The sequence below is a fragment of the Lathyrus oleraceus genome, chromosome 2, assembly GCF_024323335.1.
Source record: "Lathyrus oleraceus cultivar Zhongwan6 chromosome 2, CAAS_Psat_ZW6_1.0, whole genome shotgun sequence".
NCBI lineage: Eukaryota > Viridiplantae > Streptophyta > Magnoliopsida > Fabales > Fabaceae > Lathyrus > Lathyrus oleraceus.
The window spans coordinates 151,734,585-151,745,291 of NC_066580.1; the positions used below are offsets into that span (position 1 = coordinate 151,734,585).

A 10,707-nucleotide genomic window follows, 5' to 3' on the forward strand; every position below is an offset into this window, starting at 1 on the left:
TAAAATATATTAATATACATTAATGTATATAAGTTATTGATATTTATAAAGTAATAATTTTTTTAAAATAAAATTTATAATCTAATTTTTACTACATACAAATCAAACTTAAAATATGATTAAAAAATAGCATTCTTATATCTTATCTTATATTTATCCAACTCTCTTATTCTACCACTTGAATCGAATATGGTTGAGAAAAACACGATTAAATATTTCTACCGACCCAACTTTCCTAAAATTTGAAAAAATATCTTTTAATTAAATCATACCTACTTATTTTATTGAAATATTTATTTATATTTATATATTAATATAAATAAATTATTAATATTTATAAAATAATAATTTAAAATATATGATGCCTACCTATTGGTGCATTATTTCCACACAACTTAATTTGTCATTGTCCTACGTCATTATTTCTCTTTTGTGATTTTTCTTTTCATATCATGAAAGGTTATACAAAGTGGAAATTTTGTAAGGAAAGAATGAACACTTATGATGGTAAGTTTATTTTATGTGATCTCTTTATTAAATGTGCTAAAGACACAAGACACAACACTTTAATGAACTTAAGAGACAGTTAAAAAAGATTATTTATAATTTCATAAATGCTAAAAACTATTTAATTGTTGTAACGAGATAACCAACTTTATAAATTAAAAAGTGATAAAATAATTTATTATATGAAAGAAGTAAATATGATTGGAATTGTGAAGTTTGTTTATGTTATGATTATCTTTCTTTCCTTTTTCCTTGTTGGAAAGAATGTTCATGGTAGAATTTTTATTATTTATTTTCAAATATCCTTGTTTATTTCATACACAATTTCTTATCCCAGTTTTGTAACATTCTTTTACTTTCTTTTTTCATTACTTCAGGCTTAACATGTTTGGAAGATATTGATTGTCCAGGAAGTATGTGTGCTTTTACGTTTTACCCCATATGTGTCTACGGCATTTGTGATTGTATTGGACTTGCGTTGAATTAGATTATGTTTTGTTTTTAGTTTTATAGCCAAGAAAGTACACAAATGTCCTACTAGAATATTTTATAATTTTGTAAAAAAAATAAATCTATAAATTAGTATCATTTTGTTAAAGTCTTTACAACCAAGGTATTGATTTTTCTTTTAAGGAACTTTGTGGTTATGACTAGGGGTGGACATAAACCGCCCACCCGGTCCAACCCGGTGAAACCCGGAAAAAAAAAAGAATTTGGGCGAGTTGGATCGGACCAACGGGTCAACCGGGTTACCAAACCGGGTTAAAGGGGTTCAAAAGAACGGGTCGGGTACCAAAAATGGACCCACGGGTACCCAGACCCGCCCATCTACGAAACACAACGTTTTTCCTTTCCAGACTCTCTCACTCTCTCGTTCCCTCACTCTCGTTTTTCCTTTCCAGACTCTCTCACTCTCTCGTTCCCTCACTCCACCCGTTCCAGATCTTTCACTCCCCTCACTCCACTCGTTCCAGATCTTTCACTCTTTCATTCCAGTTAGTAACTCTTAGTTTCACACACTCTCTGTTAAATCACTCTTAGTTAGGATTTTTTAATTAGGGTTTCTGAATCTAAGGTTTTTAATTTAGGATTTATGATGATTGTTGTTGTTACAGGTGATTAAAGGCTTTGGACCACTCTACAGGTGATTAGAGTTTGTGTTTTCTCAACGGTGATGCGATTTTATGTGTGAGGTAAATGATTAGTTGACTTCTTCTTTTGCAGATTGGCTCTGTATTGAAGAAACTGTTTAATGATGGTGTTGTGAAACGTGAAGATTTGTGGATTACCTCGAAACTCTGTGCTGTGAATAATGGTATCGGTATCGGCATCTTCCGATACCGTTTTGTTGGGTCCATTTTTGCAGTATCAGACGGATTTTTTAAACCGTGGTTTTAGCTAAATGAGTTAATTAATGATGCTGGTAGAAAAATAGTTTTATGAATTTGTTAGTCTCTTCTTTGCTGTTCAGAAACTAAGGATTTAATATGAAGGTCTGTACTGCAGGAATACCGATCATGCTCCGGAAGATGTACCGCCAGCATTGGATAGGACTTTAACAGACTTACAGCTTGATTATGTTGATTTGTATCTTGTATGTTATAACATATCACTCATTCTTTGCATATTCTCCAATTTCTTGCTTGGTTATCTTGTATGCTGCATTACTTAGGGGCTTTTATCTTATTCATTCATCTTTTTATTTTTTATGTTTTCTTTTAGATGCATGTAGGATTTATTTAATCTAATTTCAAAGTCTGGTGGTTTAATAGTTTATTTGGAACATGCTTGATTGAATAAATGGTAACTGTTGACTCTTCCTTTTCAGATCCACTGGCCTGCTCCGATGAAGAAAGGATCAGTAGGTTTCAAGCCTGAAAATCTTGTGCAACCTAATATTGCCAGCACATGGAGGGCGATGGAATCACTCTATGACTCTGGCAAGGCACGGGATATAGGTGTAAGCAATTTCTCCACCAAAAAGTTGGGGGATTTGCTGGAGATTGCTCGCATTCCACCTGCTGTCAATCAAGTCGAGTGTCATCCTTCTTGGAGGCAGGACAAGCTGCAGGATTTTTGCAATTCCAAAGGTGTCCACCTCTCTATGAGTTTTGAAATCTTGAATGATCATTATTTTGTTTCTGCATATTAAATTGGCCTTTTTCAAGAAGCCTTTCTGTTAATTGAAAGTACAAACTTGAAATGAACCTTTTGTTCAGCTTTTGCAGGAGTTAAGAACTCGGAACATTCCTAAGGTAGTATTTCTTCTGCTGCAAATGTCAGTTAATACTGCTGTTTGATAATTTTAGATTAACTCATGTTTGATAATACTGCTGTTTGATAACTTTAAATTACATTAATACTGTTGTTTGATAATTTTAAATTACATTAATACTGTTGTTTGATAATTTTAGATTAACTCATGTTTGATAATTTTTGCCCTGTTATGTTTGAAGATGTTCTGAAAATTTTTACTCTGGATGTGTCAAATAGCATTTCAGGAAGACCAAGGTTGGTGACAAATTGATTTTTAATTTAATGTAATTTAAAGTTACTCTTCCCTGCCCTAGAAGAAGAATTTTCAAATATGTACATTCCCTAAACAGTTTTTTCATCGAATCATTGAATTTATTGACTACAATCAGTATATTTCTGGTCATGTCTTGAAAACCTACGTGTATGCTAAATTTTAAATACTGAGTTGCTGCCTGCTTATGCGAATAATGATCTGTCAAGTGTTTGTACATGGGCTGATCACGTCAAGTTTGCTCTTCGTTGGACGTCTGCTTTGCATTTCGCTGACACTCCTCCTTAGCTTTGCAATTTCCAATATGCCAGTATGTTTCTTTTTCATTCTTATTCTATTGATTCATTGTTTATTATATCATGTCACAATCCGACATCTCAACCTGCCGGATTTGTTAGATGGGCAAATCCATTGATCTAACTTAGATCAATGGATTTAAATTCAATGACTCTTGAAGTTTATGGTATGGTGCACATCTCAACCTGCCGGATCATGTCACAATCTGACATCTCAACTTGCCGGATTTGCAGGAGTTAAGAACTCGGAACATTCCTAAGGTAGTATTTCTTCTGCTGCAAATATCAGTTAATACTGCTGTTTGATAATTTTAGATTAACTCATGGGCAGCAGCATGGCCATCAATGAACACATATAAAAGCTAAATTAAAAATGTTATATTTAGAATATGAATTTTCTTATAGACATTGGATCGATACTGCAAGCTTATTATCGTGTAACTTTTTAGGTTGGCTATCCCACGCTTAAAGCATTTGCTGAGTTTGTAACTCAATTTGACATGCCAAGTGGAATAAAATTAAAGAAGAAAGATACAGATTCTTTTGAGTTTGGACGGGCCTTTTGCCCTGTTATGTTTGAAGATCACGGTATTTCATTCAAAACCACTTTAATTTTCTCTACATCTTTATAATCTTGTACAAGTTTTTTTACTCAAATTATTCTGATGCAGAAAACATGGTCAGATGAAGTGGCAGATTGGGAAGCATGCAGTTCTGATGAGACGACATGTCCAAATGTTTATGCATCTGAAGGTGTTAAGGATGCTTGTCAATACGCATATAAAGACGCCCCTGATGAGACGACATGTCCAAATGTTTATATTATCTGAAACTTCTTTTTGTAGCCATTTTGCCAAGAGGCTGGCTTATGACAAACCCGAATAAACCGCTAAAACAAACCCGCAATCCGCACAAACCGAACCCGTCCAAACCGTGTTGATATTGGGCGGAAATGGGCCTTCATATTTGAACCGTGGGTTGGACTAGGTGAGGGTTTTGGGCCCAAAATTGCCCGGCCCGGCCCGTTGTCCAGCCCTAGTTATGACTTTGTACTCTAAATAGAGATAGCAAAATGACATGTCTGTCCTATTTATAGTCGTCTTGTAAAAGTCAGTAAAAATGGAGTGGGATGGGGCAATCATTGTTGAGGTGTGTATCTAAAATTTTGGTCAGTCCCGCAAAAAATGAGGTCAGGGGGAACAGGTCCGCACACTGCATATTTTAAAGCTAAAAATGTAAAAAAATCACATTGATGTTCTGACGCAATCGAAATCACGATGGATTAGCAAGCGCTAAGCCTAGAACGAAAATAAAAGTTTGCAAGCGATAAATCTGTCAAATAGAGTTTTGGAATCCATCAAAAGAGAAAATACTTGAATTTTATTATGATTAAAGATAATCCTGACCGCCACGTCAAATGTGCTTGAATACAAAAATAAAGAAACCTTAATGGACTTTTAATCCAAAACATAACTAAAATAGAAAATTGCATAAAACAGTACAATGATGTTTTTGGGTCTGAAAGATATAATAATAGTCATTCTGGCATCAGACGTCAAACTTGCACAAAGCCTGTCGACCCTTTCCGGTGCGCGGTTTCTTCTTTGATACATGCAACCAGCCTTCCTACACCAGTCTCCTCCACATCTGAAGAACTCGACCCCGAGTTCTCTTCTTGATAAAGAGCCTTATCTGCTTGATACTCATGAATGTCAACAACGTTAAGAGTATTGAACGTATTCGTGGCATCCGGGAACGCTATCACATAAGCATTATCATTGATCTTTCAGGTCATTTTGAATGAGCCATATTCATATGGTTTCAACTTGCTGTAAGTACCGACTAAGAATCTCTCCTTATGCAGAAACACCATCACATCTTCTCCTACATTGAAAACTTTAACCTTCATGCGTTTATCAGCATCCATTTTATTCTTTTACCCAGTAGCATCTAATTTAGCCTTGACAACTTCTTTATCAGCTATTATCTTCTCAGCCATATTCTCAATAGCCGCACTAACTCCAGGTGCCTTAGGAAACTTAACCAAATCAACCACATGCTTAGGGATAGAAATATAAACCAAAGAAAAAAGTGACTTCCCTGTAGTTGAGTCCACAACGTTGTTATAAGAAAATTCAACCTGAGGTAAAACTAAATCCCACCACTTCGTCTTGTATCCATAAACACTCTAAATCATATTCCCTAAAGTTCTATTAGTTATCTCTATTTGTCCATCTATTTAAGGATGAGTTGTAGAACTTCTGTTTAGTGTGTTTCCAAAAAAAATCCAAAGAGTAATCCATAAATGACTGAGAAATTTGGTTTCCATGTCTGAAGTAATTGACTTAGGAACCCCGTGAAGATGCACAACCTCCCTGAAAATAGTTTGGCTATGTTGGACGTATCAATAATCTTCTTACAAGCATTCAAGTGTGTCATCTTGGAGAATCTGTCTACTTCGACAAACACAGAATCTACACCTTGTTGTGTACGAGGGAAGCCCAACACAAAATCCATTGCTAAATCTTGCCAAATATCATCAGGAATAGGTAAAGGCATATAAAGACCATTATTTTAAGATTTACCTTTACAAACCTGACAAGTATAACACCTTCTGACTATAGCACCAATGTCCCTCCTCAAGTGTGACCAATAATATCTCTACTCCATGCTAGAAATGATATTTTCTCTACCCAAGTGGCCGCTAATACCACCACCATTCAGATCTTGAAATAACTCCTATCTTAAAGAAAAGCAAGGAGTTCATAGTTGATCGCCTTTAAAAAGATAGCCATCTCGAATATGAAAATATGCACAAGGATGTTTTCCACTGCACTTGGCCCATAAATCCTTGAATTCAACATCACCTTCATACAACTCTTTCAGGCACTCAAAGCCTACTATCTCATGCTCTAAGGTAATTAACAATGAAGCTCTCCTGCTCAACGTATTTGCTGCCTTGTTAAGAGCCCCTAAATTATGCTGAATAATAAAAGGAAACTTTTGTAGAAAACTCACCCCCCGAGCATGCATCTTGTTTTTCACCTTATGGTTGTGAAGGAACTTCAAATATTGGTGGTCAGTGGACATAAATAATTCCTTCTGAACCAAATAATGTTCCCACTAGCGCAAAGCTCTAAAGACTGCATATAATTTCTAATAATAAGTACTCCCTTTTTGGCGAGCATTGCTTAATTTCTCGCTAAAAAAGGCCATTGGTTTCTTCTCTTGAGACAATAAAGCTCATATCCTAACTCCACTAGTGTCACATTCAACTTGGAACACTTTTCATAATCAGGAAGTGATAATGCTAGGGAGGTACACAACTTCTCCTTAATCAATGAAAAAATTCGCTCTTGCTCAAACCCTTAATTGAACTTCCCTTTCTTCATTTAGTAATAGGTGCAGTGCTAGTACTAAAGTCCTTGATAAACCTCTTACAGAATGTGGTTAGACCATGAAATCTATTGTAACACCCACATATAATATATGTATAGAATACATATTATACATAGTGTAATACTAGTACTGAAATACATAAGCGCCTAGTGGCAACAATGTACATATTGCACGCCCAAAAGAAAATACTACATGGAACTAAATATACACAAAGGTGCCCAAAATAAAGATAGCATAATCTCAAAAATATCTACACAGCGGAAAATCCATCCAAAACATCAGATAAGCAAGGACTTTCATGTTACCTTGCCCTTACCCTTCACCTGATCGGAACTACCTGAAAAATAATCAACAATATGGGGTGAGATGATAATCCCAGTGGGTTCCTTATATTATGTTCCACTCGGATCTACAGGGTTTTCTAATCAATAACCAACTCAAGTCAACAAGGGAAGTAAGACTTAAGTGACGGGGAAAAGTATCTCAATGTATGGCAACATGCTCCTGAGTTCTCACAACTCAAATAAGTCACTATTCAGATTCGTGAAACATCAATCCTTGAGCGGACCTACGTCTAGGGCAAGCTCAGTTCATGCGTGCTCGTATGATTCTACTTTCGCGGTGGATATCGGGTCCTCTATGAGTCTCAAGCTCAATCCAAGCGACCGTCACTCGTATGGGAATCTAACCCACATAGGGTATCTTTCACCGTATGGACCTCTAACCAATTTTGGTGTCCACCTATCCCCCATGTCCGCCATGGTTGGGGCTCAAACCCAATTGAGGCACGAATCATTGGAGTCACATCCCATTGCTTACTCATCTAAACATCTCAAATAGGGATGTACACCATCAAGGATAAAACATTCTTAATACATGATTAATTCCATAAAATATAACTATATTCATCAATCACTGGTGATTTCATTCACCAATATCATATAACCATAGCACATGTTCCATACAAAGCGTCTCACTCTCAACTATAGCAACCATTCATTCACGACCTTCACACAGGTATCGTACGAATACATGTCACTTTCTAATGTTATCTAAGTTATAAGTCTAACTTATAGTCTAAAATGATCACTAGGTTAACTCACTTGATTCAACATGTAATTTTCACATTTAACATTTATTCAATACAAGTATAACATGACAAGTGATTAATAGTTGATGCAATACATTTAGGAACATAAGAGAAATGAAATTTGGAGTTTTAGGCATGAGCTAATCGATTGGTTAGGGAGGCCCAATCGACTGGTATATCTCACATTTCTATTTTTCAAATAATGCAAAGGATCAATCGATTGATGCTGAGTGTCAATCGATTGACAGTTGAACAAATTTCCAATTTTCAAAGTCAGTAAGTTCATGCAATCGATTGGAGTCCAATGTTAATCGATTGGTTCCTGCAAATTTTCATTTTCTTCAATACAGAAAGACAATACAATCGATTGGTCCCAAACATCTTTCACTTCTTCATAACTCAGAAGCTCCACTCAATCGATTGGTTTGGAAAAAGTTCCAGAACCAATCGATTGGTTCCTGCAACAAACTAAAATTTCTTTCCTGCAGTTCATAGTTTTCAACCTGCAATATGGTCTTCTCTAACCACCAAAATCATTAACTTCCCAATAAACTATATCATACACATGCACGCACACACACACAACACACGCGCACACACACACAAACACACACACACACACACACACACACACACACACACACACACACACACACACACACACACATATATATATATAATATATATATATATATATATATATATATATATATATATATATATATATATATATATATATATATATATATGTATGTGTGTGTGGTTATATATATATATATATATATATATATATATATATATATATAATATATATATATATATATATATATATATATATATATATATATAATATATATATCTATATATATATCATGGTTTCCAAGTCCATAACCTATGTTCATAACAACAACCATATTCAAATATTGAGCCACAATAATCATGAAGAATATAACAAAGCACCTGTTCATGGAAAATCATCATAGTCAAGAGAAAACATTCATCATACTAGCATGCATTATTCTACTTAGCTTATGATTCTACAACTTCAAACTCTATACATTTTAGGGTTTCTAACTAGAACCCACCTTAGGAATGGAATACGGGGTTGAAGAAGATTATGAGATGAGATGGTGATGAAGTGATGATGATGGATTCCAAGTTTGTCTCCTCCTTCTTCTTTCCACTAGCTTGTTTTCTTCTTCCCTTGAGTTTCTACTTTCTCTCTATCTTCCCTTTCTATCTTTTCCTTTTTACTGATAAGTTGGTAAATGAACATGGCACAAGGGAGGTTGGTAGAAGAATAGAAAGTAGAAAGGATATGTGGCCACAGATGAAAGGAAAAACATGTGGATAGAAAGAATGAAATGGTAGTAACAAATATCCCAAGTGATACTACACTTTTAATATTTGTTCTACTAGAGAAATTGACTCATTATTAGTGTTACCAAAATGTCCTAACTAATAAAAGGTCGGTCTCAAATAATATTAATTAAGTCAATATGAATTCACTATTTACTCTATTTATCCCAACTGATAAATTTTAGAGCACATAAAAACTTTGTAGAACTCAATTAATAGGAATTTGAGTATTTGAGGAAATTCGGGGTATTACATCCTCCCCACCTTAAAAAAAATTCATCCCCGAATTTAAACATTACCGGGAAGAGATGAGGGTAAACTCGTCGCATTTCAGACTCTAGTTCTTAAGTAGCATCGCCCGGATGTGATCCATCCCACTGAACCTTAATAAGAGGGATCTCCTTATTCCTCAATACCTTAGTTTTCCATCCCACAATACGACTTGGTAGAGGTTCGAAAGTTAGGTCTTCTTCTACTTCTACTAAATCTGGAAGAATAGGCTGAAGAGAATCTCGAATAAACTTTCGAAGTTGAGATACGTGAAAAACATCATGTATTTCTGATAAAGAAAGTGGTAAGGCTAATCTGTAAGCTACTTCACCAATCCTTTCTATAATTTGGTATGGTCCTACGTATCTTGGACTTAACTTCCGTGACTTAAACGATCCTTTCAGTCTCAATCTCAGAGTCACCTTTAGAAATACATGATCACCTTCATTTAATTGTAATGGTCTTCTTCTATTATCTACGTAACTCTTTTGGCGGTCTTGCGCTTTCTTTATCTTATCACGAACCATCCTTATCTTCTACGTAGTCTCTTGAATAATCTCTAGTCCTAAAATTCCTTCTTCACCAACTTCCACCCAACACAAAGGTGTCCTACATTTTCGTCCATACAATGCTTCATAAGGAGTCGTCCCGATACTTGCATGGTAACTATTATTGTATGCAAATTCAATCAATGGTAAGAGCTCCTTCCAATTTCCTCCACTTTCAAGTACATAAGCTCTTAACATATCCTTCAGTGTATGTATCGTCCTCTCAATTTGACCATCAGTTTGAGGATGATTAGACGTAGTCAAACACAACTTCGATCCCATAACTTGTTGAAATGCTCTCCAAAATCTTAAAGTAAACTTTGGATATCTATCAGACACAATACTAGTTGGAACACCATGCAGCCTTACAATTTCTGAAATGAACAATCGTGAAAGATGACTTGCCTTATAAGTAATGTTCACGGCCAAGAAGTGCACGTACTTAGTTAACCGATACACAATCACACATATTAAATCATAACCACCTTGGGTCCAAGGTAATCCTACCACAAAATACATTGAAATACTATCCCATTTCCAAACTAAAAAGAATAAAGAGGGAAAAAAACAAAACATACATAACGCATAACTATTAAAAAAACACAGATAAAGAGATAATATAAATAGAAAAATCAACCTATAAATAACATAACCAGTTCTAGTTGTATTTTACGAGTTATTTAGTAAAATCATTGACAAATTCTTTTCAAA

General features: G+C 35.0%; 1 protein-coding gene across 1 annotated transcript; it reads left to right on the forward strand.

Annotated features, from left to right (window-relative positions):
- The first annotated feature begins 1,305 nt into the window (after window positions 1–1,305).
- On the forward strand, window positions 1,306–2,659 carry LOC127122359 (NADPH-dependent aldo-keto reductase, chloroplastic). The gene is made up of 4 exons (XM_051052706.1): window positions 1,306–1,317; window positions 1,732–1,898; window positions 2,014–2,101; window positions 2,336–2,659. Exons 1-4 carry the CDS (start codon window positions 1,306–1,308, stop codon window positions 2,657–2,659), a joined length of 591 nt encoding a protein of 196 aa, XP_050908663.1.
- The last annotated feature ends 8,048 nt before the right edge of the window (window positions 2,660–10,707 follow it).